This window comes from Agelaius phoeniceus, chromosome 2 (genome assembly GCF_051311805.1).
Source record: "Agelaius phoeniceus isolate bAgePho1 chromosome 2, bAgePho1.hap1, whole genome shotgun sequence".
NCBI lineage: Eukaryota > Metazoa > Chordata > Aves > Passeriformes > Icteridae > Agelaius > Agelaius phoeniceus.
Genome location: NC_135266.1, coordinates 86,577,195 through 86,601,233, shown reverse-complemented (window position 1 = coordinate 86,601,233; position 24,039 = coordinate 86,577,195). Strand labels below are relative to the sequence as shown.

General features: G+C 39.9%; 1 protein-coding gene across 14 annotated transcripts in view; it reads right to left on the bottom strand.

Moving 5' to 3' along the window:
- TENM4 (teneurin transmembrane protein 4) overlaps positions 1–24,039 on the bottom strand; it is a 1,543,936-nt gene that overhangs the window by 198,561 nt on the left and 1,321,336 nt on the right. For 9 of the 14 annotated variants that reach the window (XM_077174070.1, XM_077174074.1, XM_077174077.1 and 6 more), the window contains 3 exons: positions 8,164–8,416; positions 3,187–3,285; positions 881–1,116 (listed from right to left, as the gene is read on the bottom strand). In XM_077174070.1, coding sequence (XP_077030185.1) covers positions 881–1,116; positions 3,187–3,285; positions 8,164–8,416 — 588 coding nt within the window. The remainder of the gene's footprint in view (positions 1–880; positions 1,117–3,186; positions 3,286–8,163; positions 8,417–24,039) is intronic. The other 5 variants (XM_077174078.1, XM_077174079.1, XM_077174083.1 and 2 more) reach the window with 1 other exon arrangement.

Here is a 24,039-nt window from a genome sequence, read left to right as displayed (position 1 = left end):
GAAATGGGCTCTTTTACCCATGATCACATCTAAAAGTGTCTGACAACTGGAGTTTGCACCACAGACAGTTTAACATAGAAGGCTAGGAATGGACTTTTTAAAGACATTTATAACACACATATCAAACAGAACTGAAGAAAAAGTAATGGTAACATTCCAGCTTTACAGGCTTAAAAATACAGTTTTCACTTCTAGCAGTTCAATTACTTCTGCAGCACACAAAAAGAATGCTTTTTTGCAATGAACACTGACAGCTGCATAAAACAAAGAAATTCAGATCATGCACAGTTAAAGAAAAATCCACTGCTTTTCCACACAAGATGCAAATATCACGAGCAGCACCTACTCTAAAAAGGCCCTGATGAACCACAATCTCAACCCAGTCCTTCTCCATCCTCCTGGTCACTCTGTCAACTCCAATATAATTAGTTAAATGTCACTGAAATGGGTGTGTCACCAAATGCTGGAATTAAACCACATTTTTGTGTACCAGTATCTTGGTTCTGACCTGTCCCACCAAAGTCAGCACTGAGGGACCTGGATGTGATTGGGACATCCTGTTTTAATGGGATGATTAGAGAAACCCTGGTTTCTTTCCCTCATTCCAGGTACACTTTTCTCTGCAGAATGTAAACAGTCCATGATATTGAAGGGAATAAAACTCCCTCATATGACTCATGTTTTACTAAGCCCTTCTAGCTTTATGACAGGTGTTAAGCTCCCTACCACAACACTGCAACACAAACAAGTCAACAGATGCCTTATTTACCCATCACTTTGCACCACAGCCTTGACCCTCTGTTTCCCAAACATTAGCAGTACGGGAGGGTTTGTAGAGAAATGAAATAAAAGAAAGAAAAACAAACAGCAACAAGCTTACCTATGAAATAGGCCAGCAGGATCACCAGCGTGACTGAGATGACAATGGCACTCAGAGCAGCACATTTCCAGTTACAGTACTTATAGGGTTTCTTCAGGTTAAAGGCAGGCCTAGAAAAGGTACTTCTGGGAAGGGGCCTAGGGGGAGGCGAGTACACAGTGCTGGACGTCAGGGGATATCCCGGCGACGTTGTACAAAAAAGGGGAGAAGTGCCTCCAGGTTTGAACAGGAAGTGCCTGAGGGAAGAAAGACCAACAGCAAGTGACTTCTCACACAAATCGATGCTGAGGGAGGCGTGGGGTGGGAGAATGGTGACTGCTGCCAGGACGAGGAAAGCAGCTCCACACAATGCTGGCTACAGACATGGATGGCATGCACAAAAGAGAAGAATAAAAATCAAAGGCAAGTCACATAGAGTAAAAGAAAACAAAACCAAACAAAAAAAATCAAAGTGCCAACAATGCCACAGAGAACTCTTCAAGGGCAGGAGTCCCCTCTGTGGAAGAGCTGGCGTTAGAGTGAGATGAAAACCCCAAGCACAGCTACGACAGACTGGTGGTACGGGCAGAACTGGGAGCCTGCTCGCACTCCCGCAGAAATGTCCTACGGAGGCTGAAGAGGAGCGGAGGTCAGATTAAAGAAGGGAGGGCGTTTATCAATTTATTGATCACTGCATGAGAGCGTTTTTTGTGTGGCATTGGTGAATGGAGATGGGGAAAAGGAGCTTAAGCCATTACATAGCACCCAAATTGTCACAGAGGGGAATATTCACACTGTCCCCATTCAGCAAATTTAAGTGTCAGACAATGGTGTGGCTAAAAGCATCAAAGTGCTGTGTGTTGCCAGTGGGGAGAAGCACCTGCTTCCACAAAGCAGTCCAGTGCACCTTGGATTGAAGGCTACTTTTAAAATAAAAGTGTGAATTACTGTCAAAGGCAACAGCATTTCCTGTCCAGTGACACATTGGGAGGCACCATATTTGCCCATTATGACAAACGCAGCCTGAGAGCCAGCCCATGAGCACCTTGGGTGACACTCATGGAAGTCAGCATGAAAAGAACACACTGAAGCCCATGAGTTTCTGAAATGAAATGTCCCAATGGAACTTCTGTCCATGGGAATACTAAATGAAAAACCTGATTTAGGTGGGACATCATGCTGTAAAAGGCATTCAGATTCTGGGAATGAAACCAGGGAAATGGAGTGGACTAATCTACCACCATGCTTCTGTAAAACAAAAATGCAGCTTGTGAGGACTGAGAAACAGCCCCAGTGCCCTTTGCACATTCTGCCATGGCTTATGGGGCCAGATTTGCAGCCAGAGTAAATGCAATCAGCATGGATTTGTGGGATTCAGTCAGTGGCTAATACCAGATGAAGAAGTGACTCTATTTTCCCCATGAAGTTACTTGTGCAGTGATGGGGGAAACATCACATGCAGAAACATCATAGTGCAGAAAAGCCACCAATTCATGCAGGAAAATGTAACATAACTATCCAAAATAGGTGTCTGTAATAATACAGCCATGGTTCTACTGGTACTCTAAGCATGACTGCTGAGCATTAGAGAAAGATTCTTTATTTTTTATTTCTACTAATGCTTTACAAAAAAAAAGAAAAAAATTACAATAAGTCAGATACTATCCCCTTTTTGAAAAGTATTTCTTTAGATAGGGATGTATCTGTTCTGAGCAAAGAGGCACCTGTGGTGCTCAAGTACTCCAATAAGCTCTTGTGTGAATGATGGCTACCAAATTATGCCAACACAAGATTCAACAGTTTTGGCACCAACTATCAAGTTAAAAGTCCATTATAAAATAAAAGTTATGTGATCAAAATTCGCATAAAGGTGCCAGAATGTTAAAGTTAAAGTCAAAGTCCAAGGCTTGGCTGACATACACCACTAGCAGACACTTGTCAGATAATGTATGCAGAAGACATCAGTTAAACAGTGAAGTACCAGGCTGTCAGCACAATAAAGGTTTCAGATTTTTATGAAAATTCAATTAATTTTGATTAATATGGGAGTTGAAATTGCTGTAGGTACTTACAAATCAAATGACTTTCAAAACAATAAGGGGATAAAAAGCAAATGGCATGCAGGGGCTCACTAGCATATTAATGAGTTTTCCATTAATATGTACAGGACACAATGCTCTAAGCCCCAGAAATTCATTTTTTAAAGTCATATCGGAAGAGGTCAGCAATGGTGTTGCCCTTAAACATCACTGGTGTGACCAAATGCTTTCATGCAAAGATCATAATGACTGTACAGTAAACAGGAAGACCACATAAGTGTCACATACCCATCATTGTAAGCACCGTCATGTCGGGAGGAGGTGAGAATGTCCATCTCAATGAGGTTGTCCTGCAATGTCTCTAGGAATGTCTGCTTTGCTATGTTTCTACATACATATGGAAACATGAATGAAGCCAGTGAGTCATGCATATATGAAGTGTGATCTTATAAACCACAATGGTTATAGTGCAGTTGTGCATGGAATTAGAATGATGGACCATATATTTATATGTATAAGATGCTACACATATACATATATAGATTTTTAAAATGTTCATTTCTTTATATATACACTATATATATGCATATACACACATACAAGCACACACGCCCATGTGCATGTATCAAAAAAGTGGATGTCTTTGTTCAATGCACATTATTTATTGCCACTGACACATGAAACCTTCCAAACTCCTGGATCCAAAGGACCAGATTTCAATCCAGCCCAGCTGTAGTCTGGTTATACTCCTGCACCTGTGTTACTCTAACTCTGAAAAGGGACAGCACAGTATCTCTATCCCACTGTGGCCAGTACCTTGGTAGCACTCTTGCATCTAACTTTCTTATGGATTTCCAGCAAAAATCTGGCACTCCTTTGCTTTAGTTTCATTTTTGGATTTGAGGACTTTTTAGTTTCCAATTCGATTAATTTATTTCCCTTGTTGAATAATAACTCACTAAATAGAGTAAAATGTAAATTTTCAAAATGTGACTTTTGCTCAATATGAGTATTCCAAATGAAAGTCTCTTGGTGATAAGCAGATATAAGCCAGAAACAGGTTAAGCTGTAACCCAAATTTCAACACCAGAGTCTTGGCTATAATCTGGAAAATACAGGCAATAAGCAAGATACTTAGGGCCTGGACATGCAAATGCTTGGGACTGACACTGCACACAGCAGCAATACTTTGCAGTATTTGTCCTCCCAGCATGGTCTTTTATAAGTCACATTTTGACCTACAAATGCTAAACTGTTTTGTACTTTTTGAGGAGAATAGCAGGAACATAAAGAATTAACTCAGAGGCACAGCTGGGAACAAACTGTGTCTTTCTCACATTTGGGCTTGTTTGTCAAGACCTGGTAAAAGAACATTCTTCCCTTGTTTTTTAAAACAAAATACAGTCCTGATTTTGCCGATGTCTGTTTTCAGCATCAAAACTGAATCTAAGCATGAATGTGAATAAATCCCCTGGCAAAAACTAGTAAAAAAAAATAACAGCATTGTGACATTTTATCACTTATGCAGGATTAAGAGCCTAGAGCATGTAAGTAACATGAACTCAAACAATTCCTGTCAAAGAAACTGGATTCAGGTAACATGCTAAACCAAGAGAAACCAGCCCTGTCACATTATACAAACCTCGATACTGTTTCTTCTAAAATGTTCTCAAACCTAATTTTCATTTCTACTGCCTCCTCTTCCGGCTGCTAATGCCAGCACTTGTTTAGCTCAACTCCTGCTTTTGGAGGCCTTTGGGCTGCTTCGACAGAACAGATCTACTCCTTGATCTGAATGAAAGTGAAGTAACTCCTATTCATAGCTGTGGAGTAAAGTGGATCAACATGCATGAGCTGTGTGCCATAGCACTTGAGACATCAATCCATCCCCAAGTGTTTGTGGCTTCCTTACATTCCCTGGGAATGCAGGAAAGACTGGATGTTGAGTTCAATGCAAAAAGAAGCAGCATATGTGCATGCACTGAGCATTTAATGGGTAAGAGGCAAGGCACCTAGCAACACACCAATCAATAAAAGTTCATCGTTAGTTAAAATCCATGTCAAATTGGTTCCATGAATTTCAGTTGTGGATTGTCAATAGAACAGAGGAGGGGAGGGTTACACAATCTCATAATGTATGCATTTGTAACAGACAGGTCGCTGGGTCACCTCAGAGACTGATGCATGACTGTCTTCCTCATGGAATGCTCACGGAGCCTGATCCCTTGGAGATTACCTGTAAATCGCTGGCTAGTTACAAAAAACTCTCCTTTCTCATTAGCAGTAGTGGTGGGAGAAATCTGACCTTACATGATTACCACATGAAATTTCCTGGAAATGGAAATCTCCTGAAAACTGTCGATTTGTCAACTAAACGTCCATCTAGTTGGCATTTGTTTGCTCCCACAAAGTCTCATGTAAAGGAACAGAAAGGAGGCCACAGAAGGAAGAAGACTGAGGAATAAATATGGGGGGAACTTACCTGTCAGGAGTGACTGCTGAGCAAAGATCTTCTCATCACAACCCTGATAATACATGGCTTTTAAAGCAACAAAAAAGGGAGCAGACAGGAAAAGAAAAAGGAGAAAGGAGAAACAGAGAAAAGGGAGTAAAGGGAAACTAATGAAAAGGAGGGAGAGAAGAGGAGGGGCTCTTCCTCTTGCAACATACAAAATTCTCAGATATGCTTATCCTGTCAGTTGTATATTTGTGCTGCACATCTCTGCTTGCCCTTGCCTTACAATTTAGAAATTTCCAGACAGTGACAAACCAGTCTGAATTCCCAGTTCTGAAAACTGCCTGGAGTCCATGGCAGTCAAAATCAAGCCACTTTAAACTGGTTAAATTCTGTAACTGCAGGCACATTCCACAGCCTGTGACAATGCTAGTTTAAAAGATGCAGCTTTTTTCTTCTTGTGTTCTCTCTCTGTTGACTAATATGGGATTAAAAAAACCCAATGGAAATAGAATTCCATTTTTGATATGAGATTACCATAATCTCCTAACTTCAAAAATCTTTATTCTTGGATTAATGTCTCTTGGCCAGGATTTATATTTCTACATATTGGACATTTTATTCTCATAGGTGATGGTCTTTTTATTTGGCTCTAAAAATCTTTGCAGTGGAGAAGATGGGGAAGATCAGTCTCATGGAAGAGGCTGAATTGGGCATCCAAGTTTGCTAAAAAGCTCTGAAGCCTGGTCTTTTATGTCTACACAATTCCCACTGAAGGAAATGGAAGACCTCTGCATGCCAGAAGAGCTGACTGTCAGAGTGGAAGTTAATCCAGATACACTGATCATCTATGCAGTTCAGCCTACTCTCTTTATGACACTGTTATAACACATTTTATTTTCCTAATGTTGTGTAAGTGAAGGAACAGTGAGTAGTGCTCATTTGCTGTTGGCACAAAATTGCATATTTTCCAACATGCTTGTTGTCAAAAAGAAACACTGGGTGAAATTACACCATTTCAACCAGTGTGTCAAAAGCCTCACCATCAGTCTTGAAATGACCCGTTTTCTACCAAATTAATAAAATTATTAGACTGAGGACCAAGTACAAATGTGACTGATGTGTGATGCTAGAGTGAAATCATCAAGTGATGCAGGAAGAGCTCTTTGTGCAGGTAGACCTCCAACTGCCAGTCTGATTAACAGCAATAACATGACCAATCCAGCTTGCAACAAGAGCAGTCTGCTTCAGATCTTGAAAAATTTTCATCCACAATGATTTCTCAGAGAATAAATGAGGACAGCCTTTAAGATTTTGCACTACTAAAACAGTGTATTATCTCTTCTATAAAGAATTCACCACCTGGCTAGGAAAAGGTACAGGACTTCCTTCAGAATTATAGAGGATTATCACAAAAAAAGCTGCAGGAGTAGGACCTAAGTATTTTTTAATCTAATTTTAATAAGAATTATCACATGAAACTCAATGCTTTGGTATTTGTGCTTGAGAATTACTAACACAATATAATTACTAAAACTGTTGCCAAATCACAACTGCATTATTTGCTTATAATTTTGTCTTAATCTTTTGGATCCAGGTTCTTAGTTGAGTCTTTTTAATCAAGCAGTCACAGAGAAATTAATTATCTTTAAATGCCACAAAATGTGATATTCAGGTTGTTTTGGAAGTTTCAGAAGGCCAGCAGATATAGCTCATTCTCAGAAAGACTGACAGATGTGCTCATTTTTAAAAAAACATTCTCTTAGCAGAAGTTTGCAAAACTGGGTACAACTTGTCCCATGATACAGCTACAACTATTGCTGCCTCTCAATGAGATTCCTGCAGGCAGTGATGTTAAAAATTTGGGCCCTGTCTCAGTTTTCATTTATTGTATGATTTTTGCTGTCTAAAATCTTGTTGGTTTGAGAAGGTTAGACAAAGACAGTGCACCATGTTTTAGGCTTGGAAGACTCCTTTGCAGACTAAAACAGACACCATGTATGGGAGCTAATGACTCCAGCATCCCCAGTGGCTGCTCGGTGGCAAAGGAAATAGTGAAGCAAAACCTCTGGAGAAAGCAACTGGGACTGCAAGTAGATGCACTCACCATCAGATAGGAGGACTGAGGCTGAGGGAGTGTGAGAGTTCTCTTTTCCAGAACCTACACAGAACCTGAACAAAGCTATGTGCTACAAGAACTTGGTACATCCTTGTTACATCCTTCAGCTGTTGCATAGGTGGAAAAGAATTTGAGAGCTAAATGGAAACACCATTAGATGGCTGATGCTGGGCTATCCAGTGTTTCATGCTTTTGGAGCAATGTTGAAAAGGGCAGCAGCTGACCTCTCTACATTAGGTGATACAAGATCAACCTTTCCTGAATTATGTACTATGAAAGAACTGCTTGATGAGGCACAGTTACAAGGCTAAATCTTTTCAATATAGTGACTGATTTCAGTTTTTTAAATAGGATATTGATTTATCCTACTACATAGGAAGAAAAGACATTAAAGGAAAATAAAAGAAAGAAAACCAAGAACATTTTAATCTATGATCCTGATTCCAATTATACATGAGGAAAATAACCTTATAAACAGCTGTTAAAGACAACATTTTTAGTTTATGAAAGAAGAGCAATTTCCTCTTCTCCTAGTCCAAATAAAAAGACACAAGGAATAATAAATACAATGCAAAATGCATAAGTCAAACACCAGTTCACAAACTAGGTGGCTATGCAGATGTGTGTATTGTCCATAACATCCTGAGCACACAGAGTCAGAACATTGTAAGTGCTAAAGAAAGTGACCTACCTTGTCTCCAGTGGGATGTTACTGTTGAGTAACCAGTTGTCCTGAGCATGGGCTGGCTCTTGAGTAGTGGCTGGTTGTTCTCCAGAGAGAGAGTGGTCCGTAGGAGCTGGGCTAGGGTTGCTGCGTGGAGTGAAGTTCCCTCTGTTCAGGGAATTGATGGAGGCTGCGTGATGCTGATTTGGGGTGTGAGCATGTGATATTGGAGGAGGTGGAGTTCGAAGTCTTGAATGATTTTGAATATTTGGAGGATGATCTAAAACATAAGTAAAATACTTTTAAGGTTCATGATTTGAGTAGTTCCATACTGGGTTAATCTATGTGCAGACACTTCTAAAAAGTATGAAGGCTGGGGTGTCACACATCCTAAATGAAAATCAAAAGGGTAACACAGCCTTGTTTCACATGTTCTAATACCACAGCACTGATCCCTGAACCAGCTAGAAAAATAGTTCAGTCTCATGCACAAAAGTTATGAAAGTTTAAAGCACTGCAGAAAGGCTGTCCTGACAGCCAAGTTAACTCCGATGAACAACTGCAGGTTGCAAACTGCAATCTATCTGTGGCACTGATTTGTGATAAAGCATGAAAAATACAACCAGTCTGGATAGATAACATGTTAGAGCTAGTTTATGATGGATATACAGCTCCCAGAGAAGTTTGTTCTGCCCGTTTTGCCTGAGAACTTTCAATAGTTAAGTCAAGAAGAAGACAAAGAATACATTTAATCACAGATTGGGTTTGGTGAAAGCCATAAAAGCATGTCAGGGTTATACAATTTAACAAAATCCAGTAGTTTGTACTGTTAGAAATGTACTCAAACTGAGTAAAAAATGCATGTGGCATAAAATCTACGGTGTCAGGAAAATGAAACAACAAAAAATGAATGAAGATGTTAAAGATCAGTTGTATGGCTACTTTGAGTAAAACTCAGAGTATTTCTTAGCCAAGAGACTGAGGGATGCAGACTGAGGAAGACAAACACCCAGGAAAGATGAAGCAAATGCTGATCATATCTCTATTTTTACTTTTTTTAGATAACCATAAAGCATTTTTTTTATTGTTTTTTGGAAATGAAGAAAACTAAAGTATTTGATGGAACTGGAGGGAGATTGACAGTATAGCACACCGCATATGAGAAACAGGACACATATCTCTCTCTACTTTGAGTGGGTTCATGCTCAAAAGTCATTAATACTGTTCACTGGAACAGACTGCCCAGAGAGGTGGAGGAGTCTCCCTCACTGGAGATATCTGAGAACTGTCTGGATCCAATTGTGTGCAATGTGCTCTGGGACGACCCTCCTAGAGCAGGAAGTTTGGACCAGATGACCTGCTGTGGTCCCTTCCAGCATCACCCATTCTGTGATTCTGTAGTACACAACACTTTAGTGATGCCTTATCTGAAAAGAGTGTCTATCCTATCAGTCTAATACTTACCAGACTTCTACATAACGAGAAATTAATCCCTATTTATTCACTAATTAGAGACCTCAGAACTGAAAAAACCATATGTAGTTATAAATTACAACAAATGGTATCAGACATGTAATGGTACTTTTGAAATTTGGATTAGGACTTGGATTTAGGAGAGGAACAGAAGAAGCATTCACAGTGTCTCTGCAGCTTCTCAGATAGTTAAACACATTAGATAAAACAGGGAGATGTGTGAGAGAGCAATCCTGCTGCTCCTCACCCTTTATTGACTCCCACTGCCTCATCATTAACTATGGCAGGTTACACCAGAATCTTATGGTGTTGGAAGTGGTCTAGCAAAAAAATACGTGTTAATTACAGGGGTGCCATTATTCTGACTGGACATATATTTACCTCTGGCTTTGTCAGGTCAGACACACAAATAGGAGTATATATGCCATAGGGAGAACTGAGTGGTTTTAGGGTCCCAATCTTAAAAAAATCCCAATTTTACCCTAAATACCCAGAAAAATCACACACATACTGGTCTCTCTATTTTATGCCAGTAACACAGAAAACAAGTTCAAACAGAGGTCTATACTTGTCATCTACATTTGGACAGACAGACTTTTCACAGGAATTTAAGGAACTATTAAAAAATCTGACTTAGCAAGCTCAAACAAACTTAAAAAAGCCCTATAATGCCAATAATACTGGCCTCTGACTTGCACATCAGCCATCAAATGAAAGGGAAGAGCGATGAGCACAGACCTTATAGACAAGTATCAGAACTAAACCAGGTTTGATCTCAGCTCTGCAGCACCATGTGAATCAAAGTGTCCAAGCATTTTTGGACTGGATATTACTGGGGACTCTTGCTTAGTTGAAGTCCTGACCATTGAGACAATAGAAACAACAGTGAAGGAATTCTACTCCTGGTTTAGTAAAATTAATGACTGTTTTCCTACTCAACAGACAGGAATCAAGATAGGAAGAGAGTATTAAATGCAGCTGAGGGAGATAGAGGGTATCCAACAAATAGATGGTTTCCAACTTTTAGGGCTGTCAATCTATCACCATTAATAAGAATTTAATTCAGCCCAGAGAAAATGACTTGTCTATTCAGGAGAAACATACCAGAGGTTTCCAAGACCAGCTTATTTAAGTTTTCAGCATAGCTCATATCTGAGATGAATACTATGCAATCTCCAAAGGGGCTAAATGGGTGGATCTTGAAACAAGAAATAGGCCTTCTGCAAAATTCTCCTGCTATTGGTTGACTTTTCCTTCAGGAGGCACACCATTTTCACATTGTGAGTCAGAGACTGTTTTCAACAATCTGTTATGTAAATTTCAATTTACACCATATTATTACAGACACATTGCAGATGCTATTATGGATAATGCTTTTGAATCAAGTAAAAATGTGTTATTTTCATTCTCTATTTTCATATCCTCCATGATTTCTTTGCTAAGTAAAGACAGCATATCTATCTCACTCTGGTCTATGAGATTTTTCACAGGATTTTATAGCTTGCATTTTGTTTTTTCTGACATTTAGATAGCTTTTCCTTCCAGAATGTTTTTTATTTCACTCATATACAAATTCTGAACACTTATGTCATGTCTGAGCACTATGGAATTTAATATACCTTGACTAGAATTAGTAATTATTTTCCTTGCCTTACGATCCTTTTTTGTTTTATTGTCTTCTTCCAAATTAAGGAACATCAGAAATAAGGTACAGACAAAAGCACAAGCCAGGAAGTTATCCTACTGAAAATTACTGCAACTGTGCAGAATTTCCTTGATGCAAAAAAACTTGTTTAGGTTCTTACCCTCTGCTGTGACCACAGCTCCTATGGGATTTGTAACAGATCATGAAAGCCAAGCAGAAGGAAAAAAAAATCTTTCTTGATTTCCTAAAATTTCAACTGTCCCCTTTTGTGAGTATGCTTGGAGAAGCTACAGATGCCCCACTGCTGGAAGTGTTCAAGAACAGGTTGGATGAGTCTTCCAGCAACCCAGTTTAATAAAAGGTGTCCCTGCCCATGGCAGAGGGTTGGAACTTTAAGGTTCCATGCAACCCAAACTTATGATTCTATGAGTATTAACTAGACCCACAATGTTTGAGTGATACAAACTGTGTGACTATATTTCTCCACAGGAAGGAGAACTTAATGCTGGCTGCAATGGCTCTCTTACATCATGATCGAGCGCAGATCTTACACAGTGGGAAGATGCTCGGATCATCCACTGTTTACTACACAGAATTGAGTTTTTACAGAATTGAATTTTTACAGATCCCACCACGTAGGTAGGATACAAAGGAAATCTGCTACAGCTCTCTACATCTACCAGCTAGCCTTTACTGGGACAACAGCAGCACAGGAATTCAGAAAATATTATAATGGAGCAGGACGCTGTGGCCAGTGCATAAATTGAACAAGATTCCCCAAGACCTTTCTTAACCAAGTATGAGAAAGCTAAATGTGACTATCTGTAAGTTATCTTTGTTTACTCCAAAAGAGAGAATTTTCAACATTTTTCTTCTTGCAATTTTCCTCTTTGGTTTCTAAAAAGACACAGACTTAATCATTCTCTCTCCACTCGTTGTCAGAATGAAAAACTTGACATGAGCTACTCAGAGGGATCAGCTGAGCTAACAGATCACCAAGGAATAACACAAACTCCTTGTAAAGCACCTGTCCCTCACCCATCCAAATTTCTAATAGTCTCAGAGTCAAGATAAACAGTTTGATTTGTGCCTTGAAGGGAGAACAGAAGAGACCTGTCAATAGCAAAGGAGTCTTAGACACCAGTCCCAGTCTCAGACACCAGGTGCCAATGAAAGAGCATCCCAGAGATAAAGTTCATTTCTAGAAGACAGCCTGGCAGCTCTGGAAGTCTAAATAGCCAGAACTTAAAGAGCTCCCCATAACCCTCATTTTCTCTAATAGTTAGCCAAACCACCTAACATGTCTGTATTTAAATGCAAGGAAACTTCGGTAATCTGAATGCAAAAAACAGATAGAAATCAAGCTGCTTTTATGTTATGTTTTTTGTGGTTTTTTTTAAACTTGTTTCCTAACATTAAAATGTAATTGACAAACACTGGCTTGGTAATCACAGATAAAGCAGAGCTGAAAGATAATACAGTTAATGAAGTTTGTACTTGATATGTATTAGAGAGCCTTGACAGAAGGCTGTGAATGAAGAGCTGAATAAATGTAAACCATAAAAAATTACCAACGAGGACCTAGTATGACAAAATTTCAATAAAAGGTCCGAACCTCATGTTCCTTTTCTCTCCCTTAATCTTTAATGAGTAGTACTGTTTTGAAATTAGTCTATGTAACAATTACACTTTCTGATTCATTAGGTTTTGGGATTGTATTCAGAGCAAATGCGCTAACCACTGAGTGAAAAATACATTCTCATTTTTTTCCCAGCTTATTCTGTTCCTCCACACATTTGTCATTTGTACGTCTGCTCACATTCAGACAGACTGATGCCTAACTGGTGTCTGGATTAGGTACAGGAAATATTTCTCTTTACTCACTGTATATATTGCCAGGTGGAATGAATCACTTTGTGCTCCCTTGAACTTGAGCTCCACAGTAGCTGTGATGATGAACTTGCTAGTGTGACTTTGGACAATCGTGCTTGTGCCCACTCACAAGGAGAAACACCCCCAGCCCCCATCCTGCCAGCCCTTCCAGAGGAAACAATAAACAATTTCTTTTTTTTAAAAACAATGAACTCTGCATTCAATTGACAGAACAGCAAAGAGCCATGCTTCAGCTACAGGACCCACTTTAATCTGCAGCAGATGTACACTCATGGCACTTGCACCAGCCAGCTGAACTCACCTTCACAGGGCTCCCTGTCCTGGTGCCACTGGGTATGGGAGCTGGGGTGCTTCTCTCATGAATCTGATGAGGCACTTAAGGTCAGGTGGACTAGGAAAAACTAACCTGGGTCTTTTCCACCACCTTTGTAGGGGACACAGGAAGTTTGCTACTAGAAGCGAGACTGCTTGCCAGAAACAGGTTCCCTATCAGACACATGCCAAGCCAATGATGGTGTCTGCAAAATGAAACGGGAGCAGGATATTTAACCCCCAATTTGGCTGATAATGGAAAAATATTAGGAGGAAAATCAAAGTGGGAGGAACTGCCTGCTTGGAGGGCACCTTAGTGGCTTTTGATTACAGCCAGGACAAATTGCAGACCCAGTTTTTCTTCTATCTGCAGACAATCCAGCTGAAAGTGTAACATCCAGACTGAGCTGAAGCAGTGTGCAAAGGTACCTCTTTTGTACCAAGCTGGTCCACCTCATGGCTGGCATTGACATTCTGCAACCCAGAGGAGAATTTCCTCCTTCAAGCAATGTCTGACAACAGTGTCTGTCTCCATGGGACAGTCCAGTGAGGAAGCCACCACAGGGTGGATGAAAAGAGATGGAGTGAAATAGGTCACTCAGCTGTCAGATGATTTATCTGAGCAGAGATGAAGTGTACGCAGAAGTGTTTTCCCTCACTAACACTTAAAAACTAGAATCAATGTTACAACTTGAGTGACTGTATCTCTCCTTAATACACACAACCACTGAATTTCACTTAAGACTAGCTTCTCCTACTATCAAGTGGAGTGTTTTCAACAGACTGAGAAACACATCTTTTCCTGTAGCACATCTTGTGTCCCCAGTTTTCAAAATGACACTGAAACATAAAAGGAAAGCAAAGTGCTGATGTATAACCTACATTACGTAACAAAACAACAACAGGACAGCTAACCTTACCCTTTTTTCCTCTGTTTTATTTTATGTAAGAGAATAACAGGGTTATTAAAGCTGTTCCATTAAGGGCTCTCACTTAGAGAAGAGCATAGTCCTCATGATGCAGTTAGAAACATCAGTGTCTGTGTCCTGGTTCTAGAGAGTATTCTGGCTCAGAGTCTTTTTTCAGCTGAACTCCTTGTGTTGCAATCTTCACAACCTTGTATCTCACCCTTACTTTATGATGCTACGTGCATAAACATGCAACTGACTGTGGATGACTAAAGCCTAAAGAAGAGTTTTCCCATACAACTTTGGTGCAGTCTTCTGTTCAGAGAAATCCACAAACATTGGAAACCACTTACTAGAGGAACATCAGCTATGTAGATGTAAATAGTTTTGAGCATCCCTCTAAATGTGCAACTTGGACAATGAATCTGCAATAGCATGTGCTACAAAGACTGAGCACCAAAAAAAGCTGCAGAATATAAAACCTGCAGTGTATTTTCATGACACTACTCACTGTCCCCGTGAATGTCTCCAGACACTGGCCAGAGCTATTCTAGATATTGTTAGTAAAGCTACACATATCAGGACCAGTGCAGAAAGACTCTGTAACTAGCACAATCTAAACAGTATACCACGTGTGAAAGAGGCAGTCATTCTTCACCTCACAAACTGACCATAAGAAGTAGCAAGTGAAAATGAGGGATCTCAAAATTAGGCAGCAGGTAACATGGCACTTTGTTACTGATTGACAAGACTAGACTTTATAAACTTATTAAGATTTCATTCTGAAACATTACCAGGTCATACCTGTACTTAAGAAACTTAATTTGTTTAGATCAATTACATCAAAAATCAGGCCCATTTAGATTCTATCTATGCATGTGTAAAATGAGTTGAAGCTCCCCTCCAGCTGCACAGATCAACACTTCATTGGTTTACTGTTTATAGAAAACCATGGGTGCACCAAATCAAGTCCAAACAAGCCATCTCCTCTGCATTTTGTTCATCAAATGTGTACATTACATGCAAACTTTCCTCTCAAGTGCCAAAGTGCCTTTGCAAAAGCAAGATATTGACTTCTGGGTTTGAAATCAATTTTTTGTTTGATGCTGGGCTGTCAAGCTTTGCCTGTACATAGTCAGCAGGAGCTCTGGGTGGGTGTTTTTTCATCAGCATGCATCTGACTAGATTGAATGCCCTACAAGTAATGGTTTTAAAAAGGTTCAGGTCACCATCAAAGGATGATATGCAGACTTTTAACTCATGATGTTCATTACTCAATAAAAGGGAGTCACAATCTAATAAAATCAAGGCAGAATATTACTGTTTAGCCTCTGACAGTTTATGAAGAATCATTGTCTTTAGCACAAAGGAAAGTGAAAAAAACCCACAGTATCTGGCAGAGTGCAAATTCAAATAACATATTTAACTTGAGAAATAATTTATGGGAAGCACAGGAAAGTAGCTTCTACTGTGCCCAGCTAAGCAAATTTTCCTGCAGCCCTGAAGGCTGAATTTTCTGCTGGACTTACTGAAAAGAAACATCTTTAACTACCCTGACACCACACACTGGAGGCAAGAGTAGCCTTTGAAGTCTCAAGCTCTTGAACTGCTGGCCTTTCTGGTCTAAGCATATAAACAAACAAATAAACAATGCTTCATTAGAGCTCCTTGCCTCTCAGAAATGCCCCAAACATAAAACCTGACTGTGAGCCACACCAGTTAGGTGAGATGCTGCAGCAAACCACACTGTGTTCTCAGTCCCTGAGGTCTGGGTTCTCATGTTTGGAAACCCATAACTGCTACTCTCCTAATTTTCACAAGGATGCTCAAATGAGTTTGCTGTGCCATTCTGACAGCATTGATGGCTCCTGTAAGCTCCCTTCAGCTAAATGACTGAAGATAACCCACCTGCACTGCATCTTAGCAGGGTACAGCACCATAATGTCAGGCAAGAAAATCCACTGGCCTGGAGCTAAGGATGGTGCATCCATGCTCTGATTTCAAGTTGCTACAAATTAGGCTCGTTGAATGTTTCTAAACCTGTGTGTCTAAAACTTCAAAACCCAGCTCCTGAAGAATTGGGATCCTGCAGCTTTCTCTTTTCTCATTTGTAGTCACCCTTGATATCCCAGTAGCTGTAGTTTAGCCAACTATGCCACTTAGATCATTGCTACTCTCCTGTCCAAAGTGTCCAACCTGCACAGACTTGGCAAAAGCAGCTGGGTGCCATCCCTCAGGCCTGGGGAAATGGAAAAAGTTCTGTTTTGCTGCCCCCTCCACTGCACATTTAAGAACACAACTGTTATTACACCTAAGACTGTTCTTCTTGAAAGAAATGTAGTGCATTTCTCTGATGTCTGCAGTTTATTGACTTGAGGCCCCAAGGAACTCTTTGATACAGGGAGAGATTTGCTCGTTTCTATCCATACACTCTCTCCTGTGTCTGTTTCATGATCCTTTCATACTGTAACATATGGAGACAAATATTTATACATTTATATGAAACAGATAACCACCCAGTCCACCCTTGTCCAAACCAGACATGATTACCTTTACAGTTACACAAGCAAATCTCTGAATTGTTTGTGTAAAGCGGTTCCTGAAACAGAAGTACATCACCAAAAGGTGCCTCTGGCTGCTGTTATAGCAAATAAACTCAGGATTTTGCCAGCAAAGCTTTCAGATATTGCTGGCTTTTTGTTTTTTCCTATACCTATATTAGAAAAATTGAAATATAGACCTGATCTTTGTCTGTTTCTCCATAAAAATAAAATGAACAAAGAGTCTCTATTTTGCTTACGCCCTTCAAAAATCTTATCTAAATTGCAACACTGTTGTGACTTAGCTGTGCACAAACAGACAGGACTGACAGATCCCCAGCTCCATCAGCAAAGCTGACTATTAATAGCAGCTGAGGAAATAGTCTGGTTTATGTATTTTTTACAATGTTGTTAGCCATGACAATCCAGAGCCCATCCTCTTGCAAATATGAAGCACACAAGTTTCATGCAGTTTGACCATGTGTCAGGATCAGGTATGTGCTCATAGTGGTCAGGGTGAAAGATCAATATCCTGCAATTTTTTTTTTTTTTAATTTGCTGTACTTAATGTTAACTTGCAAGCTCTGGGTCTGGATTTCCACCTCAAATGGCATGTAAATCCCACAGCCACCAGGGAGTTGCATGGCACAAACACCTGAGGTAGGGTTTTGTTCTTTCTTTTTCATTTATATGTCACCCAGGCTTGTAAATGTACAAGTCTGTGGAAACACAAAATTCCATTATTTCACAGCAAAGTCCTTATGGAATGCAACATGATGTGGTCCAGCACAATGCTAACAAGCACTAATGATTTTAATTATTCAGTCTTAAAATCTTGAGATTTTATGTTGGCAGCAACTGAAATAAACTAATTCAAGTCTTTGCAGGCAAACAGAGATTTTTTTTTCATGACTTTGGATCAACTTCTTTGCATGCTGCCCCCCAGGCGCTACCAAAGAGAGGCACTGCACAATACATAACCAGTTCTCCAGTTTTTCCTTTGTTACCCACTCCTTGCCCCTATCCTCCTTTTAATTTTTTTCCTGCCTTTAAAGGTTTCACAACGAAAATCCTTTTAAACACCTCCAAAGCACAACATAAACTGGTGACGACTCCGTCTGACAGCTGTGGCTGACATGATGTCTGTCACAGGGATTACTACCTACCCGCCCCATCCACCACGTACACAAAGCTGACTGACTTCCTGTAGTGAAAACCATGGGTGCAGATGAGTAAAATCTCTCTGCACATGTGGGAAACCTTATTCCCTTTGGCACAGGAATCTGATTTGTGAGAGCTGGGCTCCATGACCTTTCCCTTCAGGTTCTATTTGGCATTCTTGGAAGCGCTGTAGCAGACGGCTGCACTCCAAGTAATTCTGAAACAGACATAAAACTTTTATATTTTTATTAACACTTGAAGAGGCCACTAAAAGAAAATCAAAACTATGAATCTGTCAAGACACCCCTCAGCAATGCTGCACTTTGCTCACAAAAGCACCATGATGGAATGGCAGTGTAGCTTATCCAGCATGTATGGTTTTCTAACTATTCATAATGCTTCCACCCAAAAAAATCTCTCTACTAATTGATACAGACCCTTTGATAACACGTCTGAGAGGAAATATTCATGATGAGTCTCATTTATCACTTTCTTTTTTTTTTTTTTTTACTTCTACACTTCATGTTGCAAACCTGTAGTGCTTAAATTACATAAACAAAACTATAAATACACTGCACCTAAATATTAATAGATCATAAAGACATTTATACATGTTCTGATGTTAATTTTTCACCCTAATATTCTGGATGTACCTTTGTGTATCTCTCTGCCTTGATACAGTGAGAAAAACGTATACTGTGCTACAGAGATAGAAAAAACATGTTATAGTAAAAAGATTTTGATCTTTTCTTAATTCCTCCTCTTAACTTTTCTTTCCCTTCCATGAGCTATTGCCTTTACTGGCAGTGATGACTGCTGCCCTTCAACTTCCATCTTGGAAAATGGGCTAATTTAAAATGAAAAGGCCTCTGGTAGAACAAAAAGACTGCCTTAGCTTTTCTGCAAAAAAGGAATTATTATTTATAATAAAAATTGTTATTTATAATCCTAGTGCTTTTTGTGGTTTTTTTCAGTGCAGGGGAAACAGAGAAAAGCCAGGGTACCCGGCTATTCAGCAGTTATTCTCATGTGCACAAGGCATAAGCGGTTTGAGAAAGGCAGATCTATTTCTGCAAGTCATTCTTCACTGACACAAGCCTACAAACTGTCCATGTGTGAAACTGTCACTGGTTTATTACTGGTATCTCTACATATGCAAAGAGAGAAAGATTTTCAGGTGCTCTAACAGAAGTAAGGTACGAGCTCCCATTTCTGCCACTCAGTGATACCTGTGGCCTTAAAAAGTTTACCAGGATAATTTGAAAATCAAGCCCCAAATCAGTGATATTAGTGCAGATCCCAGAGCCAGGTGCTTAGGTTGTTTAGTAATGTTCTTAGGAAACAGAGAGTCCTAGCACTGTCTGAAGCCTGGTATTAGCTGCAGGTTCCCTTAGCACGTGGCAGTTCAGGAGAGTGACAGCGCACTCTGATAACGCTTTGGCACGAAGCGCGTGGCTTTAAGCGCAGATTATCATGAAAGATGAGTTTTGTAAGGTTCTTTTCATTACTTCCTGTAAGTGCTCTTGATATTCTTTGAAGCAGTTTAGGAGAGCTTCCTAGGAAAAATGTCAAAATAAAGTAATAATTTTCTTATAATATTGTTCAACAAATGTGAGCACGGCATGATTTAGAAAAGATCAGTGGCTTATGAAGACAATGCAAACATGCACACATCTCTATATTATCAAAGGCTTTAGTGTGATCAAAACAATAAACAATAATTTCATATATGCCCTGTCAGAGAACTAGAACAACTGTTCAGTGTAGAAAAGGGATTTTTTATGACTTCCAAGTATCCTGACAATATACATTTCAGCTATATATGAAACTCTGTTTCAAACATTGCTAGTTATTCCCTGAGCAAAACAATTTGTACCAGCTTCATGCTGGAAACATTTCCTATAAAATTTATACCCCTTCTATCTCTTTTCAAATGGAAAAAATGGTGTTCAGAATGCAGTTGTATTAAAATACTGCCTTGTTTTTTTAGGGACAATTGTGTTAAAGCTATTTTAGTCTGCCACCAGCACTAACTGACAACTCCAGGAGGGTGACAAAATTTTTTGGTTTAATTAAACAGATGATCATTAAGATATATTTTATTCTGTAATTCACAAATAACATGTGATAACGAGGGTTTATTTTTGTTCCCTTCAAAGTCCCAGAGCCTCCTCAACCCTCTAGATGAATGATGTAGAGCTTGGAATGGACCCATCACAAACCACAAGTTGCAAATTAAACAGTGGGATGAATAACTGGCTACAGGGTTTTACAAATGCTAACAGAACACATCCTATTCAGCCTACTGTGAGGGAATCTCTTCCAAAAATACATTTCTGAAGCAGAAGTAAAATTACTTAATAACATGATTTAAATTAATAATGACTGGGTACTTTAAATTTTTAGGCTTAAATTTCACGGAATTTGTTTACGCATCGAACTTTCTATTGCTCACTTTTAAGTCAAACCACTTCACATATTTACCAAATTGACATCAAAACTACAGGAAAGAATCATTCAACTCATCACTGGACAGCCACCAAGCCTGCCAAAGAGCAAGACAGCTTTGGTATGAAGGATGAAGCCCTGACTGCACTGAAAACAACTGTCAAACTCTTTAAGACTTTAGTAAGGTTGGAATTTTACAGCTCATTTTCTGAAAAAAAAAAAAAAAATCTTAATACTTGAGGGTAACTTTAATAGTGGAAACCAGGCAGGGCTTTCTTTATTTTTCAGTTCCAGTGATCAAACCATGACAGGGACAGATCTGTGTCCGCTGTTACGAATCCAGCAGCCTACTTCCCTGCCAGCATAGCCATTTGGAAAGAAACGTGCAAAAACTCCCACAGAAATACACTGCCCTTGATCTGCAGCAAAACTCCTGTATTGTCAATACTCGCCTTGATCTGCAACGTAACTCTTGATGTCAGCAGAGGTTTTGTGCACAGTATAGGCAATATCTGGCTCCTAAGGAAGTTTTAGACTCTGGGGATGCATCGAGATTAATCAGTATTTGATGCCTCACTGAAGAAAAACAAATGAGCAGGGTTTGTGGATACAGTGAGTGAGGGAAATGCAACAGCAGCCAGAAACTAGCCAGGAAAATTACAAATGATGCCAGAGAAGAACAGCCAGAGTAAGGCAGAGAAACATTAGCTCTCAAGAAGGACCACTGACAGACCAAATTATCTTAATCTCTTCTACAACTTTTCTTCTAAACTATCAACTTTCATCTGGACCATCCCTGATCTTCCCCCATCAGTCCAATCTGAAATTCACAATCTCTGCCAAGCTATCCTTATACCCAGCTCCCATAAATCATATAAGCCAGAAGGGGTGGATGTATATGCTCAAATTTCCCTGTACTCCTCTCCTACCCAGTCCAATCTGTATTTACTCAAAGATCCACAGGCAAAGCATCAGACTGCTCCCTGAAGTGACCCCACAGACCCAACCAACTCTGCTGGGATCTTCAGGTGGTGGATCTTCACCTTCAAGAGGTAGCCTGTCCTCATAGAAAAACTCTGGGCAGCAGGGAATGCAGACTCTCCATTTCTTTAAATTCACAGTAGTAACATTGACAGTTACAGCCCCCCAAGCTTCTGTGTAATTGCACAGCATTTAATGGAGGAGTAAAGTGATAATTTCCCTATTTGGGACATGGTGCTTTTAAAATAATCTGTCTGATACACACTGGGAACCAGAAACACAAATAATAATTTTTATTGCATAGGAACTTTCACCCAGGATTCTTACAGTAATTTACAGCACTAATTAGTTAAGAGCATCCGATAACAGGACTCCATATTAGATGATTATAGCTATAATTAAAGGTATTGAATGATGAAAGGAACAAAGCTCAATTTGTACATGAAAATATTGAACTCCGAAGTAATGAAAACAAAGTTGAGCACAAAGATTTGTGACTAAGCACACATGACCATATGTATTTCATTTCTTCATCCTCTTCCATCTAGGAATTTGTATGTTTTGGCTAACCTGATGGTTGCTGACAAAAGGAATGGGCATTGGTGTAATTCTTCTTATCTTTCCTGTCACAAAGGTGTCAATTTCCACAAAACTTGCAGGATTTTGGTATCTTTGAGACCTCTGCACCCCATTAAGCAGCCAAAACTGGGCAACAGCTTAAAAATACAGATAACAGGGTGTCAGGCAGACAGGCAATACAGGTATTTAGACCTTATTTTCTTAGGAAATAGGTAAAAATTACAGTGATTGCACTGGGGGGACAAATACAGATTTTATCATGAGTTACAAAACAATCTTTACCAAGCCAAACAAAATTATTGCTTTTCCTTAGTTACACATATGCAAATGGTCTTCTTTATATAAAAGGCTACCTCCATCTTGAGTTCAAGAGCATTCTGGTCTAGTAGAAGATGGACCTGCCCAGGGCAGGGGAGTTTGAGCTCAATGACCTTTAAGGTTCCTACAAACCCAAACCATCCTGTGATTCCATGATTTATGGTGAGAAAAAGAAGTAGTGACAATCAACTTTTTGTCTTGAAGGAAGTTCGAAGTTTTTTAAGGAATCAGTATAAAAGCTCCAGTGAAGTGAGACATCACCCAAATGTTCTTTCTGCACCTTCTGCACCTTCAGTGCACCTTCAGTGCAGAAAGAACCTTCTTTTTTTTTCTCCCTGTAAGAGAATTAAGATCTTTTTAAGAGAATCCTCAGAAAGACAGCATCCAGCTTATGGTGAGGGACTTGTCCAATGAAATGGCGCCCTCATAATGATAAAAGGTGTCAAAATTGTGGATGATGCACTGGGAGTCATTCAAACTGCAGGGAAGGGTGTATCCTCTATATGCATCCTACAGTCACCCAAGTTTTCAGTAACTCTGCACTTTGCAGTCGAGTGGGAATCAACAGATTCTGAAAATTTTCTTTTATTAGAAGTTTGCATCCCACCATGGGTAATTAGCTGCTCAGAATTGAAGGATGGCAGATAATAACACTTGTACCCAAAGAGATCAAGAGAAACTTGATAACTTCCTCTCTATGATCATCCTTCCTTGGAGACCAGACTCTCTAGCAAATCAAGCAGTGATCCATGAACAAGTATCGACAGTGTTTCTACCTCTTAGCTGACTTGGAGCTGCTGATAAACACTCTGCTGACTCCAAAAGGCTTTGTACCTGTGAAGCACACCAAACAAACAGATAGGAAAACAAAAGGAAGACTCTGGTTGGCAAGGAACAGCATTATGGCTCAAACAGCTGATCTGCAGACAAAGGCAGCTGTTTGAGCTGTGTAAGGTTGTCCAGAAACTCAGCACCTGGCACAACAAAGGGAACAGAGTGGTTTCCTGCTGAAAAATTAGCAAAGACTCCATCTCGGTAGTGATCTGAACAGCCTTTCATAAGCTTTCATCTGCTGTACATTTCTGGCACAGAAACACAGAGTGTTTCAAGTGGTGGTGTGCAAGTGTACAGGCTGCCTGACTGACCTGCTGGTAAATGCACTCACCTGGACAAGAGAGGGCTTCTGAGGGGTCAGTGCCACGACAGCTGGTGTCTGGTGCAGGCTGCAGTGCCACACTGGTATCTACTGCTCAGATCTCAGCGCCAGAAGCAACTGTGGTTTAGTTCTGAGCCAGGGTCAAAGTTATGCCAATGTGATTCCTCACAGATCTAACAAAAACACAGCTTGAGCCACAGATTCCTTTGATCAGCAGCAAGAAGGAGAACTGTGCTTCTTTAAACAGAAAAATCCTGGGAGGGGCAACTTAGGTTGTTTTTTTTATTCTTGTAGCTGTGAAGGCTTCTCTATACATGTACATAATGCATTCCAACACTTTTCCTTAAGCACACGACCCTGGCATTTCTGAAAGCCTGCCCAGATACTGCTCTGATGCAATTTAGAGAGGCAACACTCTACGCTGGACAAGATACAACTGGAAGGAAGATTCCAGCAAGATGTAAAAAGGGGGGAAAATGAAGTGGGTGG